Consider the following 24,346-nt stretch of genomic DNA (forward strand, 5'->3'; position numbering starts at 1 on the left):
GTTAGTAGATGAAGCTACAACTTATATTTATCCATAACAGATGTACAGTATCTCAGCTGTATGCCAGTCATCCTGGAACAAAGCATTAATCACTCTGAAGAGCAGACAGCATGAACAGAACTGTTACTGCCATGAAAAGATTGTAACTAGCAGACACACAGAATACACCATAAAATACAATAAATTCCACCTGGGAATATTATTTGCTGTAACCGTTAGTGTTATGAACTTATGTTTGCAGGTATCACTGAGAAATGAGTTTTCAGAGAGAGAAAATTAAAAATAAATAGTTGTTTCCCGAATTGTGCGGTGATCCCTTACCAAAGCATCATAAGGAGTGGAATGTGAGCAGGAAGGGACTGCAGGAAAGAGGAGCCTGAACCATAGCTGTAGGCCCAAACCAGCAGTCAGCTTTTGTCAGTCATGAAAAATTTAGATCCACATCTAGCAAACTAAATTTCTTTATAATTATCTGATACAACGTTCCAAGATTTTTTGGTAAATATGAACATGGGTAGAGATTAGATATAGACATTGAAATCTGTGAGTTTATTCAAATTAATGAGACATGACAAAGAGGAAGGGATGCTTGCAATGGAAGAGGGTGTGCAAAAAGAAAACAAAACAAACTAGGACTGGTTGAATTAGAAGGAGAATGTGGAAGATTTTTAACTGGAAGGCAATTCCTGCTTTATTACCACAGTTATAGAACAAGTCAGTTATGCCTTAGCTTTAAGTCTTGTTTAGGAGAAAGGTCATCTCTCTGAGGTCCTTCAGTCAACGAAGCAATGTTCTTCCTTTTGCAGCTCCCTGTGGTGGGACAGTGATAGGACAAACTGGCATCATTGAAAGCATGGGGTATCCTGAGCTTCATTATCAAGACAACCTGCTGTGTGAATGGTTTCTGCAGGGTCCCAGGGGCCACTATCTTACCATCAGACTAGAAGGCCTAGACATTCAAAACTCCTCCAAGTGCACAAATGACTTTGTGGAGATCCGAGAATACAACGCTTCTGGTCTGAGAATTATTTCAGTGTTTGTCTTCCCTTCCCTAGTACTACTATGAAACCTCACCAGAGGTTCCTGAAAGCATTTCCCTTTGGGTACAAAGTGAGCCTTTTCAATATACAGTATTTGCTTCTGTCTGCCTCGCTTGCTGAAGCAAAGTAAGGCAAATAAACCCCTTCTATTTGCCCGCAATAACTTGATTTTACTAATTTACTCCTGCCTGTCTGGTTAAATTGGAAAGTGATCCTTCAATATAAATATAAACAATACATTGATATAAAATTGTCTTTATTTGATTTTTGCAGGAAATTTGTTGGGCAGGTACTGTGGTAATACTCTCCCTGATGCTGTGGACACCTCTGACAGTTTTGCTTATGTCAAATTTGTCACTGATGGATCAGTCAATGCCCGAGGATTCAGACTGCACTTTGATTCCAGTACTGAAGGTTGGATTCTTAGGGTTGCATGTTACTTTCAGGGAAGCAACATATATCACAGTCCATAATTGCACTAGTACAGCATATATTGTAGATCACTTATTCTTGGAGTGGTGTGTATTTGCTCTTAAATTTAAACTCTGGGGGAAGTATGAATAGAGCTCTCTGATCACTACTTAGCCGAGCTGAAAAGTTTGAGAGGAAGCAGTTTCCTGCTATAATGGATGTTGCCATCAGTGGTAGGTCTCACACAATGAAGCACAGTCTTCCACACCTTTTCTCTACAGCAATCAGTTCAGGGATGTCCTAACATACCCTCCCCACATCCCTCTTGATGAGGAGGAAGTGTGATTTTCCTTTATGTTATTCTGTCCCCTCAGAGGGACAGAATATCCCTAAAACCAATAGTTTTTAACCAATAGGTTTTAAGCAGAATCACAGAACTGAAGAACCATTGAGGTTGGAAGGGACCTCTGTAGATGAGCTAGTCCAACCCCCCTGCTCAAGCAGGGTCAGGCAGAAGTTGCCCAGGACTGTGGCCAGTCGGGTTTTGAATGTCTCCAGGGATAGAGACTCCAAAACCTCTCTGGACAACCTATTCCAGTGTTCAATAACCCTCACAGTAAAAAGTGTTTTCATATGTTCAGGATGAATTTCATGTGTTTCAATTTGTGCCTCTTGTCCTGAGCACAATGACTTCAAAGAGCTGCTCTGATCAGGACTAAGGACATAGACCTATTCCTGCTTCACACTTCTCTTTCACATTCTGTAGCGCCCATGCAATGCTTGTCCTGCCAAAATATGGCTACTTTTTAAGAAATTCTTTGTGGTAGTGGTCTTGAAAAGTCTCCTCCTAACCCTTCTTAACTCTTTCCAGCTCATTTAAAAGCTCAGCTGAAAGCTTCCTTATTTTTCGTGTTTGCTTCTGCAATAAAATAACAGAGGGGGAAACAAACTCCAAAAGACTGTTATTCCACTTGTAGGACCCTGTTATGCAACCATAGAAGAGAAACTGTATTAGCAAAAATTTAATGCAGGTGGATGCACAGATTAGACTATTCTGCAGGAAGCTGTGAGGGTGAGGAAAGGGACTAACTCTCCCACTGCACTCCATTAAACTACATCTCTGTATTTTAAAAAGAAACCAAGTGTAAGTAAATTTATACCATTAGTCTCAGAAGAAAAATGCACTCTATACCCAAGACCTTTAGTGTTCTTTCCTCAGAACACAATTTGATATTCATAAAAAGATAGGAGAAACACAAAATAACTGTACTAAAAAAGTGTTGCTTAAAATCCTTGAAAGCTTTTTATCTACCTCTGTTAACCAGCAGAGGAAAAACACATCCTTCATCATTACCCACCTAAGACCCTGCTTGTTCTGTGTAGCTCTGCCCGGTCATCTGAAAGGCAGAAATGTCTCAATCCTGCCACAGTGAGAGGCTTGTACTGCTTGACATCAAAGCCTGTGGGTCACTCAGATTTCTGAAGCCTGGCATGAGCCCTTCAGAGAAGGGAATATTAATAATTAGACCAAAAGGAGCTGCTATAGTCAATTCATATTCAACTACATTTATGGCTGAGTGATAAAGACTGGCAGAAACGTAGCTGTTTAGACAAACATATGGACAGCATAGGCACATCAAATCAAGCTCTCAGGATCTCTTCTTGCATTATTAATGGTTTTTTGCTATAACTCTATAAGCAATGCTTTACTCTAAGAAGTGTTCCAATATTTGGGTATTTCAGAATGTGGTGGGGATTTTACTGCCCCTGTTGGAACATTTACTTCACCCAACTATCCCAACCTATACCCACATAATCGAGTGTGTGAATGGAGGATCACAGTGGAAGAAGGCCGACGTGTGACTCTAATCTTTAACGATATGAAAACGGAAGAACACTGGAGGTGCTCATCAGATTACATGGCTGTGAGTATCAGGCGTGAAGGTAGAAAATGCTCTTCCTAATCCCTTTATGGAGCATTAATGGACATAATAGAGCTGAAATGTCATTTATAGGTCTACATCTGTTTTTAAGACAAATTATAATTTAATCCGGGGAAAACAGATAAATGAGAGAAAGTTAGCTCTGTAGGGTGTCTAAACTCATCTGCTTGTTTTAGAGTATAGAAATTTTGAAATTATGGTCCAGGCAGAGGGAAGGACTTGAAGAAATAATTGGAATTGGCTCTTTATCAATTATGGAAAAAACCTCTGGGATTTTTGAAAGGTTTCACTGTTTCTTCTCTGTGGACACAAAGTCCATCAGTCAGTTCCAGGTCTCTTTTGACATTGGAGGTTGTTACTGCTGTTGTTACTTATCGTTGTCAATTAAAAAAAAAAAAAAAAAAAAAAAAAAAAGAGAGAAAAAGCCAGAAATTGCAACAAATGGCTACTACTGTGTCAGACCTTGCATGTTCTGAAAAAAAGATAAGGAAAACCCGGGAAATTCTACCTCTTTATTGCTCCCCATGTCCAAAAAGATAGATTTTGGTTATTTTATCATGGTTATTTTAGATTTTTGGTTATTTAGTGCAAAAAAACAGTCAAACCTGGCACACAGAACTGGACCTGGTCAGATGTACAAATGCCTCAAAACCATAATTCCTCTATGAAATTGCAGGAATGGGAGATCTAGTTTAGTTTCGCATTTGTTCAGATTAGCAGTGCAAACACAGGAATTAGCTTTAGTATGATAAGAAGCTAGCCCATGCACAAGTGTGAGGGGGTGAAGTAGCTCTCCCTTGTGATTTGTAGATGAACTTCCACTGGTTTTCCTTCACAGATGCTTTAGACAGACCATGGGGAGCTAGATGGCTTTTTATCGATTAATGAAGTAACGATCTCCTAAAGGAAGATCTGTCCTGCCAGCTTTTGTGCCTTCAGCACTCTAACATATTCCAAATCTCAGTGGGAAACATCATTTCTGCCTCGCTGAGATAATAGTAGAAAGAAGGAAATTAATTCCTAGGCTAAAGGCTGTATGAAAGAAACTGAGCAAAATACATCTGGATCACCAAAAAGTGAAATGTTTGAATTAATTAAAAATCCCCACCAGCACTGACTATGTTGGAGGAGTTTTTTGATAAAGCTGATATTGGCTTTAACAAGAATACAAAGACGATCATTTGAAATGGAATTAATATGATCAGTAGCTGGCATTATTAAGTGACTGAAGATACAAATATCGAGCTAAAATACAGTATTTTTCCCAATCAAACTGTTTCAATTTGTTTGGTTTTGGATTTTTTTTTTTTTTAAAGAGAGGGAGAGGGAATATGTTTATGTTTTGCCAAAATAAGCAAGGTATTTTTTATATATTACTTCAGAGCCTCATCCACTCAAGGCAATGCAAGTTTGTTCCAAGATTTTGAGTAGATTTGGGAACTGACCTGCTGTGAGGGACATCAATGAACCTTGTATTAAAGATATGAAGCACTGTTAAATGATACAGGAGATGCCTCTAAGACTGTATTTTGATCTCATAAGAGTTTATTTTGACCCAACAGGTTTACAATGGCCTCAGACAGAACTCTCCCCGGCTGGCCAAGCTGTGTGGTGAGGTAAATCCAGGCACTGAAGTGAAATCCTCTGGAAACACAATGAAAGTCATTTTGGTGACAGATATGTCTCATGCAGCCAGAGGCTTCAGTGTCTCATACACATCTAGTGAAGATGCAGGTAGCGTGTGTTTTTTAATTAAGTAATTGATCTTTGGTGAGTCATTTCATAGCTAAAGTACTGGCACATGTCAAAAAAATAACCTAAACAGAAAATGAATCTCTGATACCTTTTCTTCTCTCTGGATGGGAGTAGATACATGTCTTTAATTAGTTGAAAGGACTTGAAAAAATGGGGAATCTCTGGGAGTTATGGACTTCACGTGCCTGTTATGTCAAACTTCAAATGGAAAGAACAACCTCTGTTATAGATCACAGTCCTTAATCTCACTACTGATTTATGGTTTGGTACTTAGTCTTGAGTAAGAGACGGTCTGAAGTGGCCTTATTCCATGAAAAGATCCAAAATAGTGCCATAGACAACTTGAATAATTCAAGTGCTTTCTTATTACTCAGGAGGGTAATTAATTTATTGTAGCTTGTGAAAGAGTGCAGCTAACCTACTTTTGCAAGTCCAGCCTCCAGAGAGGAGGCAGCTGGCAGAGCCTTACTACTACAGCCTTGAGTCTTTCAAACTTAATTTTCCAACTCCCCCCACTCCCGCCCCCCCAAGCATCCTACTGTAGCATGAGTGCTCTTGAGGGTATGTTCCAGAAAAATCTTCTCTTGAATCTAGAATTAGGTAATGGGTAGGGCTGAGCAATACTGAACTGAAGCTGCAGTGGGATTTTATCAAAATGTTAAATAATGCTTGGTGTATTGATGGTGCTGCTGAAATATTTTATTTGATACCATTAATAATTGTTATTTCTTTGCTTTACACATGTGTTTTTAAAGACTTGTCAATAAATTCTGGGACACTAGGCAAGAATTCTCTTGTACACAGCAGTAAATTATAAAAAAAGGAAGAAGATGGAAAAAGTTTTGATCTAATCAGTACATATGCTTGCTGACATGCACATATCAGGATAAACAGGGGCAAGATTTCTCTTCGTACAAGAATTATTACTATTTTAAAATAAATTATATTTTGTTTCTGCAGTTTGTGGTGGAACCCTGATAGGATATGCAGGTGGGAATTTCTCTTCTGCTGGTTATGATGGTGTCAAAAATTACACAAGTAACCTGAACTGTGAATGGACCATTGAAAACCCCTCCCACTATAATTCATCCATATATATCTCTTTTGAGGATTTCCACTTGGAACATCACCAGGACTGCCAGTATGACTACCTAGAGTTACGAATAGGTTTGTATGTTCAGCAGGAGAATGGATTAAGCCTATCAAGATTCCAGTTGTGAAACTGTGTTTGTGCCAAATCTTGTTCATATATATTTGCAGAGAGTGATTGTTGTAGGATCTGTACATTTGAGAGAGTGTTCACATGCATGCCTCCTGTGTTGCCTCCTAGACCAGGAGTGGGATTTCACTGCCAGAGCAATGGATGCATGGATTTGGTCACCTTTTCTGTCAGGGGAGAAAATGGAAAACTGGATAGGTGTCTTGAGGGGATAAATTGTTTTGGTGGTTGCAATACACACCTGACTCTCTCTTTACAAGGGACAATACAAATTTAACTTCATCTTGAAAGATGGCAGTCAGGAGAAGTTGGAGTCATCAAAACAATTTATTTGGTCCACAGCCCATTCTCTCCCTGCTCCTGAAATATCTCCAGGGACAGCAAGAATGGAGTAAAGAATGCTTTAATTATTCATAGCCTCTGCGCTGCATACCCACTTCATACCCCACTTTTGTATTCTATAAGATGATTCTTCAAAAACAAATCCATATCTCCTGTGAGACTGCATCACAAAATACAAACTAAAGCATTTAAAAGGAAAACAATCACAGGATTAATGCACCAGTAATATCTCTGCATATTTGAGCATCTTTAGCTATCCATAAGAACAAGCAACTGGAAATGTCATGAGTCACTCAGCTAATGCCAAGTGTAGTATGAAAGCTCCAGCTGTCTTCTTCACTGAGAGGAGAGGCTGTATCTGTGAGTCCCAGAGAGAGCAGGTTCTAATTTAGCAGGAAATTGTTTCTGAAGGGGGGGGGGGGGAAGGTTGAGAGCAGGAATCTGTTACATTTTTATTTGCATTCATTTGAACAAGAGCTCTTGGTTGTATAGCATCAGTTTGTCCTGTGTAGAGCCAAAGCATGCGTAGCTGCATAGCCTAACAATTCCCTCCCATGTATGCATTGGAGCTGGGAAATAATAGAAAGAGAACTCAGAGAAAGAAATAATAAAATACATCTGGTCCGTTACTCATCAGTTCCCACTACTCACACTTTACTGTGAACCTCAGGCCTCCAGGCAATACAATCAAAGGAGAGAGGAAAAATGTAGTCTTATTTTGCTCTACACAGTTTTGTCATCTAAATAGCAATGTTCATTTTGGCCATACTAATGGATGTTCAGTTTCACAACCAGTCTCATGTCAAAGGCAGAATGCCCTAATTCACCTGTGTATGCTGACCAGTAACATTTAATGAGCACTGAAATGTAAACAGTGCAGAATATCACTAAACTCAGGCAGGTGCTATTTAATACTCTCAACAGAGCAGATGTGAATTTGGGGAAAGGTCTAATTAAACAGTAAGTTACCCAAGAGACCCCAAATGAAGCTGAGATGTGTAAAATTCTTTTGAGTTCGCTGGGTAAAGAACTGGCTGTACGGCCGGGCCCAAAGAGTGGTGGTGAATGGAGTTAAATCCAGTTGGCGGCTGGTCACAAGCGGTGTTCCCCAGGGCTCTGTGTTGGGGCCAGTTCTGTTTAATATCTTTATCAATGATCTGGACGAAGGGATCGAGTGCACCCTCAGTAAGTTTGCAGATGACACCAAGTTGTGTGGGAGTGTTGATTTGCTGGAGGGTAGGAAAGCTCTGCAGAGGGACCTGGACAGGCTGGATCGATGGGCCGAGGTCAATTGTATGAGGTTTAACAAGGCCAAGTGCAAGGTCCTGCACCTGGGCCACAGCAACCCCATGCAACACTACAGGCTTGGGGAAGAGTGGCTGGAAAGCTGCCTGGCAGAGAAGGACCTGGGAGTGTTGGTTGACAGCCAACTGAATATGAGCCAGCAGTGTGCCCAGGTGGCCAAGAAAGCCAATGGCATCCTGGCTTGTATCAGAAATAGTGTGGCCAGCAGGACTAGGGAAGTGATTGTGCCCCTGTACTCGGCACTGGTGAGGCCGCACCTTGAATACTGTGTTCAGTTTTGGGCCCCCCACTACAAGAGAGACATTGAGGTGCTGGAGCGTGTCCAGAGAAGGGCAAGGAAGCTGGTGAAGGGTCTGGAGAACAAGTCTGATGAGGAGCGGCTGAGGGAGCTGGGGTTGTTTAGCCTGGAGAAGTGGAGGCTGAGGGGAGACCTCATCGCTCTCTACAACTACCTGAAAGGAGGTTGTAGAGAGGTGGGGGTCGGTCTCTTCTCCCAGGTAACAAGTGATAGGAGAAGAGGAAATGGCCTCAAGTTGCACCAGGGGAGGTTTAGACTGGATATTAGGAAATTTTTCTTCACTGAAAGGGTTATCAAGCATTGGAAGAGGCTGCCCAGGGAAGTGGTTGAGTCGCCATCCCTGGAGGTATTTAAAAGACATTTGGATGAGGTGCTTAGGGACATGGTGTAGTGGTGGTCTTGGTAGTGTTAGGTTTACGGTTGGACTCGATGATCTTAAAGGTCTTTTCCAACCTATACGATTCTGTGATTCTGAGTTACCCATACAACACACTTAATGGTACTGAATGAAAAAAAAAGCAGAATTTACTTTGTGTATTCACTGAGAAATATTTAATCTAAATAGATAAAATAAATATATCATATTTCTTAGGGTAAGGGTTTATATTAAGTTATTAAATTACCAGGCACACGCATATAGTCTGTACATGGTAATACATTGAGCATTTTGCTACAGTGAAATATACTCCTAACTTTTGGCTTTTGTGGAAGACTCTTGATTTTGTCTTTCAGACCATTTGCTTCAGTTTGAACCAAATCTTACAGCACAAGCTTTCTGTTTACATTTTCTGTTTATCAATAGTCTAGATCTCTGGCCAGCTGGCCATTCATGAAAGCAGTGATTGGTGTCACTTTTCACACTGTAGAGACTGAGTAACCTGTGTCACATCTGTCACATAGTCAATCATCTTGTAAGAAGTGAAAAAAAAGAAAAAAAAGTACACTTCACGTTTTAATGCTCAAAGTAGTTATTACTATTTTTTCCCAAACCATAATTTATCATGAACATCTTCTGCTTGTACAGCTAAGTATCGTTTTTACTGCATGTTAACAAGACAGGTTTTAGCATTTCTCTGTGTAATTTGCATTAATAGATTTTTATTATATGTTACCTTTAATCCCTGTGCTTCAAGGCATATTGGATGGTGGCTGTGTCACTGTATATGACAGAAAGATCAAGTTACTCAGCCACATTACTTGGAATAACTGTGAAAGGGCTTTGAAGAGTGCCCAAAGTTTCTCCCTCCTGCTCTACTGCCTTCTTTGCAAGAACAGCCTGCCACTCTGCATGGAGCTAGGAGCTGCTTTTGAATGGAGACTTTTAAGACCAGCAGCCTGCTGTTATGAGAGAAGCAAACTTAGGAATGGCATTACCTGGATGTTGTGAGGAACACTATGACACTTACTTTCCTTCTTCTGAGAATATATCAGTAATAAACAGAAACTGGCACTTCTACCGGTGCGATGGAGCCAACATGAGCAAACATTCAGCATCACAGAAGTGCAATGGCCTATGTTGTGCTTTCCTTTTATTTGAGGCAAATTTGAGCAAATGCTGGCATTTTTTTGCCATACAGAGAACAGTATGTTGAGCTCCCTAGGAAAGAGATGCCCACTATTAATACAGCAGTGACAGCTTGTTCATGGATGAAGCACATCCCTATATGGCGGAAAACTCAAAATCTTTGTTGGCTTTAATAAGGATGTCACAAACACAGAGGCTAAATAGGCTTCCATGCAATCAGGTCCTTGGGCCATCTCTTCCACTGTTCTGCCCACCTCTGCAGTTTTGGGGTACTTTCTGTGTTTTTGGGTCTGATGGATCATACAAAATGAAAGTGTGCAGGATGGCAGGGAGGGGAGAGAAGGAGCCCAAGATATTAAGAGGATCATTACACCGATTAAGAGGATCATACCCCAAGAGTACTGAAGGAACTGGCAGAAGTGCTCGCCAAGCCCCTTTCCATCATTTACCAGCAGTCCTGGCTAACTGGGGAGGTCCCTGCTGACTGGAGATTAGCTAATGTGACACCCATCTTCAAGAAGGGCCCGGGGAACTACAGGGCTGTCAGCCTGACCTCGGTACCGGGGAAGCTGATGGAGCAGATCATCCTGAGTGCCATCACACAGCATGTAGAGAATAACCCAAGGGATCAAGCCCAGCCAGCATGGGTTCAGGAAAGGCAGGTCCTGCTTGACCAACCTGATCTCCTTCTACGACAAGGTGACCTGCCTAGTAGATGAGGGAAGGTCTGTGGATGTTGTCTATCTAGACTTCAGTAAAGCCTTTGACACTGTTTCCCACAGCATTCTCCTGGAGAAACTGGCTGCTCATGGCTTGGACGGGTGTACTCTTCTCTGGGTAAAGAACTGGCTGTACGGCCGGGCCCAAAGAGTGGTGGTGAATGGAGTTTACTCCAGTTGGCGGCCGGTCACAAGCGGTGTTCCCCAGGGCTCTGTGTTGGGGCCAGTTCTGTTTAATATCTTTATCAATGATCTGGACGAAGGGATCGAGTGCACCCTCAGTAAGTTTGCAGATGACACCAAGTTGTGTGGGAGTGTTGATCTACTTGAGGGGAAGAAGGCTCTGCAGAGGGACCTGGACAGGCTGGATCGATGGGCCGAGGTCAATTGTATGAGGTTTAACAAGGCCAAGTGCAAGGTCCTGCACTTGGGTCACAACAACCCCATGCAACGCTACAGGCTTGGGGAAGAGTGGCTGGAAAGCTGCCTGGCAGAGAAGGACCTGGGAGTGTTGGTTGACAGCCAACTGAATATGAGCCAGCAGTGTGCCCAGGTGGCCAAGAAAGCCAATGGCATCCTGGCTTGTATCAGAAATAGTGTGGCCAGCAGGACTAGGGAAGTGATCGTGCCCCTGTACTCGGCACTGGTGAGGCTGCACCTCGAATACTGTGTTCAGTTTTGGGCCCCCCACTACAAGAAAGACATTGAGGTGCTGGAGTGTGTCCAGAGAAGGGCAACGAAGCTGGTGAAGGGTCTGGAGAACAAGTCTGATGAGGAGCGGCTGAGGGAGCTGGGGTTGTTTAGCCTGGAGAAAAGGAGGCTGAGGGGAGACCTTATCACTCTCTACAACTACCTGAAAGGAGGCTGTAGAGAGGTGGGGGTCGGTCTCTTCTCCCAGGTAACAAGTGATAGGACAAGAGGAAATGGCCTCAAGTTGCACCAGGGGAGGTTTAGACTGGATATTAGGAAATTTTTCTTCACTGAAAGGGTTATCAAGCATTGGAAGAGGCTGCCCAGGGAAGTGGTTGAGTCGCCATCCCTGGAGGTATTTAAAAGACGTTTGGATGAGGTGCTTAGGGACATGGTGTAGTGGTGGTCTTGGTAGTGTTAGGTTTACGGTTGGACTCGATGATCTTAAAGGTCTTTTCCAACCTATACAATTCTGTGATTCTGTGATTAATACAGCTTTGGAGAGAACTTCCTCGTTGTCAAGATTTAGATCCCAGCTACCAACTGCAGCACTCTACCTATACCCATAACAAATAATCAGTTATTAAGTGTGATATGTACTTTTGTCTGTTTTCTAGTCAAAACAAAATTAAATGCATGTTTGCCCTATGTATTCCTTTACGATATTGTAGCTCTTTTAGGATTCAAAAAGCGTATTTTTTTTCTTTCTTTACTCAGGGGATGCTGATGGAGAGCTAATAGCCAGACTTTGTGGTCAGGCTGCATCATCTGTGCCACTAGTGATAGCTGCCCCCCAGATCTGGGTACACTTTGTAAGCGATGAAAACACAGAAGATAAAGGATTCTTGGCCCATTACACGTTTGAAGGTAAATGGCTTGATAGACTGTTGCCCTTGCTGACTGAGGCACTTCTGGGGAATGTTGCCATTCATTTGGTGATACTGAGTGTGTATTCACTATGGGATCAACTCTCAAAGAGGTCCTCAAAAGTTACACACTGCCTGCCACTATTTATATCCATCTAAAGCAAACATATGCTAGAAATTGAACTTTTAGATTTATTTTCTGCCTCAGTGTTCCCATTCCCCAAACCACATTTGAGTTTTTGCAATGCAGTGCAACACTCAAAACAGCTGGTTGCTCTTGGGAATAGGGGTGTAACAGGTAACACCAGCCAAGTTTTACTTACTTCAAATAGGCCTCCAGAGTGCTAGCATGGCTGAAATGCATTCTGCTGCTTGAACCTTTGCGCTCATTTTGAAATCCAGTTAAAGCTGTATCAGTGCAAATTACACCACTTTTCCATTTACATGCCAGCACAGCTATTCTTCCTGTCACAGCTGAATTTAGCCTTCGTGCTTATCTAGACACATCAGAAAGTTTTTGACTTGATTGTGTTGGTCCAAGAATGGCACTGGTTTGCTTAGGAGACTGAGATAAATAAATGGAAGATAAGGTGCAAGAGGCAGCTATAAGTGTCAGCTGGCAAAGGTTTTGCAGAGCTATATTAAGTATCAGAATAAATGCAAAGTTTCAAGGTCATTGCATCTGTTTACTCACTATTCAATGACAAAGATTTTAAAACTTGGATTTTCTCAGATAAATTGTTCATCCTTACCTATATCAGTCCAACTTAAATACATTTTAGTACTATTACAAGCTGAATAATCTTCCAGTCATTTGCTTATAGTGTTCAGTTCCTAAAATGTACTGAAATGTTACTTTTTTTTCTTCAGCCTGTGGTGGTATACAGTCAGGTGAAAGGGGAGTTATCTCAAGTCCTAACTACCCAGAGCCTTACAGCAACCTGAATCACTGCTCCTGGTTGTTGGAAGCCCCTGAAGGTGAAACCATCACTGTGAGTAACACAATGCCATGATTATGTACACAGCTGGCAGTGTGAGAAGCACCCTCTGAATCTTGAGGAACAGGTTTGAGACAATTTGGAAAATCAGAAATGTGGAGGAATGAAATATCTCCCCATCAGCCTTACCTAAGGAAGAGGGGGAAATGAAGATAACACAACCAAACTAGATTGTGCTTTTTGAAAAGCAGAAGGATCCTAGTCTAATTTGACCTCAAAACATAGCACTGACTTCTCCTTTAAACAATGACTTTCTATGTTTAGGAAACTAAAATAACTCATGTTATTAGATGTGCATGGATATTCTCAGTATCATGAGAATAAACACGAGGCTGAAGTTTTTTCATCTCTGCAGAAAGTTACAAGCCACTAGAAGGTTACTTTCATGTCTTAATGATTGGCCTGGAAGATAATACGATTGCTGGTACAAATTACATCAATGAGATGCTACTCTTATTTCCCAATAACTATTAACGGGCTGCCTGAGGTGCTGCTTTCTTGAGCCAAACTGCTGAGAGACCAATTTAAGCACCTTTATGATGAAGCAGTGCTAAACTTCACTCACTGTATTATTTGACTGATCCTTTGGAGAACAGGTCCAGTCAATGACATTTGAGGTCCAGGTTAGAAAATTATCTGAGTTTTGTAAAAACACATTGCAGATTTTCATATGTAATGTCTTTCACTAATTTCCCTATGTTTTCCTTATTTACAGCTACAAAAGTATTCTTAGAAATGCAAACCCATAGTCCTAATTATTCTGCTGCATGATATTCTGACCACTGCCTAGGTACTTACTTCAGGGAATACAGGATTATTTTAGCAGAACATAAAATTTCTATTTAATCTGCAAATTTGTTTAAAGCAGAACTAATCTTAATCAGGTGGAAGTAAATTTCTATTTTAAAAGGAGCCCCCTCAATGAGTAGCAGCCCCCTCAATGAAGGCAGACTACCTTTTACAGTAAAAGCTGACAGTTTCAGTTGCTGGTAAAGTTCCAAACTTAAACCATTTGAGCTAAATTTGTATTTGGTCTTTGCCTCCGGCAGAGTTCTTTTGGAAATGAATACACACAAAAGTTACAGGAAGAAGTACTATGTATTTGCTCAACTTTTCTACAAAGATCCCAACCCTAGAACTAGCAAAAAAAACTTATTGGAAGAGGGCCAGGCAGTCATTAGTGTACATCAGTATTTCAACATCAACAAATCCGGGAGTCTACTGGATCAGCAATCTAAATCTTTGCACTGGAAATCCCACCCGTGTGCATATCCCTCCAAGGACAAATGGCATCAGTGTGGGAGGGAGACAGGGTCAGAAGCTGCCTGCCCAGCCCAGTCTATTTATGTGGTGCATCCAGGCCCACAGGAACCAACCATACAACTGTTTCTCTTAGATTTAATGGAAACCAGCATTATTTTTAGCAACTGTTAAATATTCTGATTCAAATAATAGGAAGAAAAAACCCCAAAGCTTTCTGCTTACATAGCTACTTTTATTTGACTGTGCAACTTCAGATTTCATGACCAGAGGCCTTGAGAGCAGGAAAGTGGTTCAACACCTGCGCATATTCAAGACCGTTTTGAAGCACATACTTGGGCTCAAACATATGGTTAAGTCCCAATAATGCAGTTTTGAACCTGTGCGTTCGTCTTCCATTTTTGTCTTCATGCTAAGTAGCTGCTCTTACTTATAGTGGCAAGACTCCAAGCAATAGTTGCAGGAAAGCATCAAGGTGAAGTGAGGGTCGGATTTCTGAGCATACCCAGAAATCATTGTGCTAGGATGGCTACGGGATCTGGCTAGGATTGCTCTAAGCCCTCCGCTGGTGTGGCTGGTGTTAGCTCCTGAATGTTGCTTTTGTGTGTTGCAGCTTACTTTTACAGCCTTCCACGTTGAAAATCATTCGCTTTGTAAGTGGGACTCTGTTACTATCCTGAATGGTGGCTCTCCTGGGTCTCCTATCATAGGAAGGTATTGTGGAAACACATCCCCTGGGACTATTCGATCTGGTTCCAGCAAGCTAGTTGTCATCTTTAACTCTGATCACTCAATTCAAGGAGGTGGCTTTTATGCAACATGGACAGCAGAATCTCTAGGTAAGAGAAAAAATACTGGTTTTGTCAGGTCTAACATAGTACATCATGCCTATATAGCACTTTTCAACCACAAAATGAAACAGGATTCCTCCTCCTTAATTAAGTTTTCATTAAAGAACAAAAGAAATACATGCCAACATCTTCAGCATTCCTGAGAGAAGCCAGCACTAAAAAAGTCAAGTATTAAACCAGTGTTGTCTGATCTCACACAATGAAATCAAATTTAGACTGATTCTGTACTTTTTAAGCCTCCCACTGGCAGTTTCTTGTTGTCTGTAAATTGATACCATGCCCGTTATCCTCCCAGCAGTGGTATCTATTGTCAGTGACTATGAGGCATTTAATTTCTTGAATAACAATTGTTTCACAGTTTGATTTGGTTTAAACACTTAAAACTAGAAAGAGGTCAGTTTCAAAACAGAGTGGCAGACAGAACTTCTCAAGGAGCACATGTGACAAGAGCCTAAAACTCTTCCACTTCAGTGGAGATGTTGGTACACTTTTGAAGGTGGTACACATGCAGGATTGAATTGGTACATTTTAAAAAGCTACCTTCCCTCTGTTGAAGTTATTATCTCTCTGGATTTAAAAAAAAAAGGTAGCTCACCATTTGCACACTGTCCTTCAGGAGGTGACTAAAGGCAAGTGTAGATGTGCCAGCTGGTGGCAGGGCAGAATTCATTGTGCCTTCCTACCTCAGTACAGAGCTGGCAATGTGTTCCCTAGTGTCACCTCCAGCTGCAAACCTTCTGGCTGATGCTGATCAGCTTTCCATCAGTTAATGATCTAGCAGTATTCACACAGGCAGTTGATGGAGTGCCTTCTTAAACATATCAATAGTCTGTGCTTGCTGTCACAAGCAGGTTTTTGACACTTTTCCCTGCTGTCACTGGAATTTCATGTGCAAGGCCATTCTTCAATGATGTAGTAGACATTAGCATACATATGCAATGTGCATAGTTGGTGTTGTCTCTGTGAAAGGAGATTTCTTCTTTTATATACCTCATGTCCTTTCCTCACCTTTATTCTCATTTGTCCACTGAGAATCTCTGGGTTTACATTCTGTATGTGTGAGCAAAACTTGGCCTCATTTCCTTCTAAATGCAATTGCCATTATCTAACATAGAAGAATGAAAAATAAAAGCTTCCTTTTAAAGCTAATATGTATTTTTTAATTAAGAGGAAAAAAGTAGAATGTTATAAAGCTTTTTTTTGCTCTTTATTCATCCTTTTACTACATCGACACTGAAATAATGGGTTGCTAGTACTGTATGCATAGCCCTAGTAAATAATTCTTGGCATGGTATTTGCAAGTATGTTTCAAATTAACTAAACTTATTATGTATAAGAACATGAGCTGCCACAGAGCTATGACCAGCTAGTCCCCCTTATAAATGAATCTGTTAACAATTTTTAAAGGCATGTTTTTCAGCCCTTTCCATAATCCCACAGAGATCCACAGGGCTGCCTGGGATGGAGGAGAAGTCACCATTTTGTCCTGGGTAAACAGATGTAGCTTGAGTAGATTCACATGTGGAACTACATTATTAACATGTTGCAGAGTGACAAAAACAAGGATTCGGCAGTAGATTGATTCTTTTTTTCCCCAGGGTGCTTCTCTGAATGGCTCTCAGTCATGATGTGCATGCTGTGGGGTGTGGGAAGGAACCTGCACAGTCTCAGGAGAAGGTCCTCATTAATGTATTTCTGACCCTTACTCTCTATATAAGCAATAGTCCTAATTGTCAGCAGCGTATAGATGGACCAAAGCAAAAAGGTACGGACTAGCAAGGAGAAGGAGCTTGTGAAGAAGCGAAAGTGAAGTACAAAGAGAGACCTTCTCTAGAGTGTAACTACCTCCTTGCTGCAGGGGTGGGAGAAGAAAAATTAAACAGAAGAGGGGTAAATGAAATTTGAATGGGTGTCAGGGCTTTCCTCTCTCACTCTTGCAGCCACAGAAGCAAGCAGCCATTCAAAGCTGACACCAACAGGAAATATTTGAACATTTCTCCCAGCTGTTGCTGTTTTTTCCAGGATGTGGTGGAATCATTCATTCAGATAACGGTATGATCAAGTCTCCTCATTGGCCTCAAAACTTTCCCGTGAACACCAGATGCACATGGACCATCATTACACATGAAAGCAAACACTTGGAGATGAACTTCCACAGTAACTTCCAGATCCCAGATAGCAATGGAAGTTGTCAGAGCAGTTATGTGAAGGTAATATAATTGTTGGCATTAGACCAGCAGAGCAGTGCTTTAAGAAGTCATGATTCCAGAATCCTGTTTTGCAATCATGTCATGCTTAGGATTGTCAAGGCATAAAATTCAGGAAACTGAAGTCCTTGTACCAATACAGTAAATTTTCTGTATGCCTTGAGAACTGGCTTGTATTTATTTTTAATTTTTATCAGTTCTTGAGGGTCCACCTCCAGCAGAGTCCCATCACCCTACATGCTGCCCCAAAAATGAAAAATATGAAAAAAGTACATATGTCTTCAGAAACAGAAAATAATGAGAAAATATAGTGTAATGAAAAGACCTTTTCAATTACTCTAGTGAGTAAAAAAACAGGAATGTGACACTATAATTCTACAAAACTTCTTTATAAGTGTATAAACTGTCCAAGTTGCACTAATCCTTCTTTTTTTAATCTCAGAAAACAAAGATAGCATTCTTATCTTTCATAGGTTGTCAAGAGCCACTTGTTTTCAAAGCAATAGAGCAGAGTGGACATGCTTTGGATTTTTCAGTGTCATTTTTTTCTCAGGCATTTGGCATATGTTCAGTGGTTTTGTGCTCATTTTCTTCACAGCAGTACAACTCCCACTTGAAATAAAGGGCAAACATAATTTGACAACATGTAGGAAGACTTGAGCAGCTGTACATCTGATCCATACCTACTAACTTACAAACCACAGTTGCATTCATTTTTTAAGGCTGTGGAAAACAATACTATTAGATTTGTCTTTTCATAGCCTGCTCCTCTGATTAATTGATGTAATATGTTACAATAAATTTCATTAATATGAAAGTCTTAATGCCACCCAGTAAAGGTGCTTTAATTTCAAATTTCTAAACTGTCCTGAATCACACGGTCAAAACTATGTCAACTGGAGATTTTCTCCATAGAGAAAAATCTGAAATTTTTGGTGATGTCCACCTCAATTTCTGAATGTCCAATTTGAGATGTATGAAGGTGTCTGGATATGAAAAAGTGTGGAACAGGTGTAAGTTTCTTCCATTCACTCCAAGCTGAGCAGCCAAAAAAGAGGAATCCAAAATCAATAGTGACTTTGCAAAATCTTGGCCAGGTCATGGACTGTTTATATTAATCCTTTGAGCATCCATTGCCTCAAACACCTGGCCAGATGAATGAGGTTATTCGTACATCTACACTTACAGACTAACCCTTGGCTAACCCTTTCTAGGATGGTTGCTTAGAGCAATCACAATTTCATGTGGTTGTTCTAGTTCCACTAGACTTCTTTCAAACACATTATTTTAAAAACCAAATATTGTTTGTTTTTAATATATTTTTGGTATAAAGTACCAGTAAAAAAACTGTTCAAACACATTGATGAAAAATAAATTTATTATTAGAATAAATATTTTTTTCTTTTTTCTTAAGGAGACATTTTAAATCCACGGCAATAAACATCCTGATTCGGGAAATTATTTAAGCACTCAGAAACATCAAACATTTATGCCTATGTTTCATTTTACATGTGTGTTGAAATTCAGTGCTTAAACTGTGAGCCTCAAGTACTTGTTTAAGTAATTACCTGAAGAAGGTTTCACTTACATACCTACCTAAACCTGTCTGTGCTTCCTGAATGCATGGTTTGATTGAACTTAAATTGGCTATTGGTACAGATTAAGTGATATTTAAAAAAAATGTATATTTCCCTTTATTATATTTTTTGTGAATTATATTCTTTTGTTAACTCTCTACATAATTTGATACTTGTCATTGAACAAGCGAATGCAACATAACAAAAATGGGAATAATTTTTGATTAGCAAGACTAGATATTAAGGATACAGATCTTCCAGTTTGATGCCTCTATATTGCCCTTGCACGACAGCTTTGGTTTTTATTGACTTATGAATAATATAAGGGTTGTATTTAATAATTTATTGTATACACAGATATTCATATTCATAGGGTGTATGGAGATAAGTTAGCAGAGATAAAATGGAGGTAGGTAATGATGTGCATAAAATATTTTTCTCTGGTTCCCTGGACCTGATCTATGTTGGCTCTGCTTATCAGCATAAGTTCGAGCAAATGACCTCCAGGTGCCCTTCAGAGGTCCCTGGCAACCTAAGTTATTCTGTGATTCACTCCTTGGAGAAGTCTTTTTGTCTCTACTGACTGTAGAGTGAATGGAGAGTGATTAGCTCCAATTTAGAGCTCTAAGATTCATTGTGAGATGAATCCTACCCTAAGTCTATGGAAAGAACAATTGCATATGCAATTCCTGGTGGGTTCCCACAACCTGCATGGGCTTTGAAAGCACTAAACCATTTCCAATCTGGGCTTGTCAGGTGTGGAGAGGAAATAATGAAGAAGAAGAAGCTTTGTTAACCACAGGATGTGGAAGTTCAGCTCCTGATCCTGTTGTTGCTCCAAACAATGTGATAACTACAGTATTTCAGTCTCAGGATGCTCCTGGGCCAGGTTTCTCTGCATCTTTCATAAGCAGTAAGTAACATTAAAGCCAGATGGCTGCTCTGTTAGTCCATTTTGGATTAGTTTGATCTGTGTGCAGCAATTCAGACCTCAGTCCAACAAGGCATTGTAGCCTCTGCCCAGCTTTTGAAACCAAGAGTTTCCTTACTGAACACAATGGAACTACTGTGTGCTCCAGTGTTGGACTTGCCAAAGATCCTCCATGCGTCTATAACTGTAGTTAGTCTTAACCACCTTTGCCTTTTCAGGGTGCTGAAAAGAAATGAATAGGCTTTAAATTTTAATAATTTGTTTTTCTTTAGTTAAACTGCTTGGAAGCTAAAGCTATAATCTTCTTAAAAAGGAAGAAGGATCTGCTCCTCCTTTAGAATTTTTATCTCTGTTCTTCCTTTCAAGGCACATGCTGAAACTGTGGTAATTTCTCCTGTGTATGGTGTAGCCCATGCCCTTCACATAAACTGCTCTCAGGAGAAGAAATTACTTCTCACCACCTGCTCTGGCCTTTGCTTTGTTTTGTGGTATTTGCATTTCGTGTAGCTCAAGTGGCATTTCTTGGGTGGGCCTCTCCGTTTCTTTCATTGCTGTGTGACGGTCAAACCCACCAGAACTGTAGGAGGTAGTGCTCAATTGCCATCAGTTGTTTGGTTTTTTGCAGGATGCTGCCAAAGGAAACCACTTTCCCTTCACTGGATTCAGATTAAAACAGTGAGAAATGAAGTGCTTAGAGGAAGACACTATTGAAGTATACAGAATTCTGAACTGAAACTGCTTTTGTTTTTATAATGTCTGCACTAATGTTGTCAGTAACAACTAACAACCTCTTAGTGGAGGCAATCACAGGCTTCATATGCCTGTTCCTAATCTTATACCAGCATTTCACTGTGCTCTGCGATCTTTTAAGCCTGTAGCTTAAAATAAAGAGAAACCCCAAGGCCATGCAAGTCATTAGGATCAGAAGGAGCTCTATGAAAATGAACAGCTTTGTGTGCTTGAGAACTTCTGGGTGGCAAACATCTCCTGGCTGTCCGTATAGCAAAGCAACCCAGAGATGGCCTTACAGCAGACTGCATCCTCCTGGCTGTCAGGCATGAAGCAAAAGTGGTACCACGTGGACTAATATGGGCATTTTCAAATGAGGCTAGACTGCTGATGTGCCCCAGTAACCCCCCATCAAGTTCAGCTACATTTATATGTACTAAGGGATTTTGAAATGTGCAGGCTCCAAACCCGTAAGAACAGCAGTGCTGTGTCCTTCTGGTCAGTGGGCTGAGGGGCTATGGCCTGGTGTTATCCAAGACATGCAAAGATACTGTGTGAGGCTGTAGGCAGGAAGGCTCTATGTTTCCCAAAGACACTGCTCTCTGTGTGTATAAGACCTGCTTTTGCCATCATGATATGTGCTACTCTCTGGTTTTTTGACCAGCCTCTTCAGGAGAGATGAGGTCCTTGTGTACATTATGGTTTTCTCACTGCAAAACCAGAATGATGTTATCACCTGGATTATAACTGTGTCTTATTTATTAATGTTTGCAGGATGTGGAGTAAATTTCACCAGGCCTGCAGGTCGTATCGTCTCTCCTAACTACCCTAGTCAGTATGATAACAACTTGAACTGCAGCTATATCATAGATCAAGGACCACAGTCACTGGTGATTCTAGAGTTTGAGACTTTCCACTTGGAAGGTAAGTGGTTCTTCATAATTTCAGTATGTATTACAAAGTGTAACTTCTTACTTGAAAACATACCAGTCTTCTATCATGGAAAATGGTTGATGGTTTAATTTGCTGGTCCATTCTGAAAATCATTTACAGACAAACATTTACAGAGACAGTTTCCAGGGTTCAGTTTTGCGTCACTGATGGCTTCCAGAAGAGTGAAGATAGATCTCAATCATTGAATATCTTGCAGCAATGAAGTTGGGAATTTGCCAGGTGGTTGGAGTATAAGAGTGACTGCGGCCAATTTGGGTGTTTGTTCCTGTCTTTTTTTTTGACGTTGAGTCTTACAATCTTTTTGATCTTAGGCCAGCTGTTTTGCTTTTCAGTGCTTCTGTTTCCCTAACTGATAAAATGGATATAAATATACTCAGGTGTTATACAAGGATGTGAAACTAGGTGGAAGACTACAGTAACTGAAAACCTATAAAAGTTGTTACCCTGTATATACCCATTAACAAAAGTAACTCTTGAGATTTTCAAACTTGGCGGCTTTTAGCCAAGAAAGGTATAATATCCTGGTCTCATTGGTGTGAATCATAAAACTTTCCCAACCTTTGTCAGGATCAAATTTTTATGGGTAGAGATGTCATGATAACACAGAGGAATCAGTATGTCCAAACTACTTGGGTGGCATCACGTATTTTGAGGCCATCTTAATTTGGTTCCCTTGAAGTCACCTAGACAAAGAGATTGTTGAGTAATTTGTTACTAACCTGGGGTGCGTAATTTGAATTTTTCTTCAGACCAAATCATAAAATCGGAATATAGGCTTCCTTTATTTTCTTTTTAAGTTTGCAGACTGTTTTGAATTCAAAAGTATTCTGGTCGAAACTTAATTTAGGTCTGAGACAAAGATTTGATTTGACTATGATTTTATCTGAAACATTTTTTTAATCTCCCAATACAAACCACTACTTTAAGAATTTTTTTAAAAATGAAATGTAAACCACAGAAATGGCATAATTTCTTCATGTAGAAGACATTATTATTCAGCAGACACACTAAACTTTAGGCTGAATCAGGTGATGCCAGTTTTGACACTTCTATGAGTACATTACTGATCTGTATTCTGTCTGTGCATTCAGTTAATTTATAAATGAACTCAAGCTTTTATTATTAAGAAGGTTAAAGCAAAGAGGTAAGTGATACAGACATAATAATAAACATAGACCTAAATAAATACTAAAAATATTCTACCTCTTGCAGGGCAATTTGCTCCTTTATTGTTATAGGCTTCCTTAGGCTACACAAACTAAAAGTCCTTAGTCACATGAAAGAAAAGAACTTCAGATATGAGCTAAAGGACATCTGGTTATAAAAGAGGAAATATGACACTCTCCAGTAGTTGATTATTAATATTTTTTACAAAATCTTAAAATATAACCCTGTAGCAAAGAGAAATTGCCTGGGTTTGAACTGGAAAGAAGATTGAAACCATGATCTTGCAAACTATCATGCAGAAGTGAAAACATATTCAGCTGTCCCACTGAATATGTTTAGCACATGTGCCTATGGGTTTCCAGCATGAACTCCCTTAGTTCTTTTGCAAAGGCAGAGCAATGTTTGGCAGCATCTGTTAAAAACATTTCCAGCTATTCCATATGCAAGGAAGCATTGCACCTGCTTAGATTGTTGCTGAGTATGGCCTTTAAAATCTTAACCATACTAGCACAGATGTTCTAGATTGGGTTTTTAAAGTTTAGCTACATGTCCAATTAACATAATTTACTACCTATTTGACCTCCCAAAAGAAATCAATTTTTTTTCATGGTAGTTTAGTAATGAAATGAAGTATCTAAAATAATGCCTGTAAGGCATACATATCTCATTGACTTTAACTGCTTGAGATATCTTTTCCAGAAAATTAGAAGGCAGAAGGTAATTGGTTATAGTGCAGTGACACATTGGTACAAAATTGAATGACTTTGTGGGTTAGTCACAGATCTCTGCTGTAGAGTAGTTATGTTTTCAATTATGATGAGACGCCTGTTCTGATTATAAAGAACGACTCCAAATGAGGCAGTTAACCCACAGCAGTGATACAATGTCAGTATCTGGAACCAAATGAACATGACATGCATGTACTATATATTAAATATGTACTAAGCACTAAATATAGCAAGTAACAGCAAGAGAGAACTGGAGGAAACTGCATTTGTAGATTTTGTGATCAAAATTTAATCTAAATTGGCTCCTTCCTTGTAGGTAGAAAAATTGGTTTTATCTGACTTTGAGCCCCTGAAAATAAACATCTAATTTAGATTTATCATCTAGACTTATATCCTCCTATAGTGAAGTGAAAAAGATAGTGCTTTAAACTAAAAAGCAAATGTGTTGTACAGGTGGAATGAATTGCCTTCCGAAGGCCTCTCTCACTCTCATTACCCATTGACTATTACAGGAAGCCATAGACAATAGCTTACACAAGACACTTAAGACTTAGGCAGCAAAACATAGGCAAGATTAACCCTATGAATGGAGTTTGGCTTAGTCTCTGTAAGGTCCTTGCAGCCCGAAGAATGTCTCGTCCTGTGCCAAACTGAACACGGTTACAGAACCTCTCTTTTGATTTGCCTGTTTCATGAAGCTGCATAGGTTGCCATTTGCTTCTTGTAGTACCACCTACATTGTTGTGTTTGGTTATTTTATAAAGAACTAAACAAATGGGGGTGAGTTTGTTTTTTCAGCCCCACTGCTGCGACAGTGATAAACGTCGTTTT

The 24,346-nt window shown here is 40.1% G+C and overlaps 1 protein-coding gene across 1 annotated transcript in view; it reads left to right on the top strand.

Moving 5' to 3' along the window:
- The window catches only part of CUBN (cubilin), a 149,848-nt gene that overhangs the window by 100,013 nt on the left and 25,489 nt on the right, over nt 1-24,346 (top strand). Inside the window, exons 46-56 of the mRNA XM_075492710.1 lie at nt 807-1,016; nt 1,314-1,454; nt 3,195-3,376; nt 4,957-5,128; nt 6,110-6,316; nt 11,965-12,114; nt 12,984-13,105; nt 14,985-15,210; nt 17,245-17,432; nt 19,763-19,919; nt 21,441-21,590. Coding sequence (XP_075348825.1) covers nt 807-1,016; nt 1,314-1,454; nt 3,195-3,376; nt 4,957-5,128; nt 6,110-6,316; nt 11,965-12,114; nt 12,984-13,105; nt 14,985-15,210; nt 17,245-17,432; nt 19,763-19,919; nt 21,441-21,590 — 1,905 coding nt within the window. The remainder of the gene's footprint in view (nt 1-806; nt 1,017-1,313; nt 1,455-3,194; nt 3,377-4,956; nt 5,129-6,109; nt 6,317-11,964; nt 12,115-12,983; nt 13,106-14,984; nt 15,211-17,244; nt 17,433-19,762; nt 19,920-21,440; nt 21,591-24,346) is intronic.

The sequence above is a fragment of the Mycteria americana genome, chromosome 2 (assembly GCF_035582795.1).
Source record: "Mycteria americana isolate JAX WOST 10 ecotype Jacksonville Zoo and Gardens chromosome 2, USCA_MyAme_1.0, whole genome shotgun sequence".
Lineage (NCBI taxonomy): Eukaryota > Metazoa > Chordata > Aves > Ciconiiformes > Ciconiidae > Mycteria > Mycteria americana.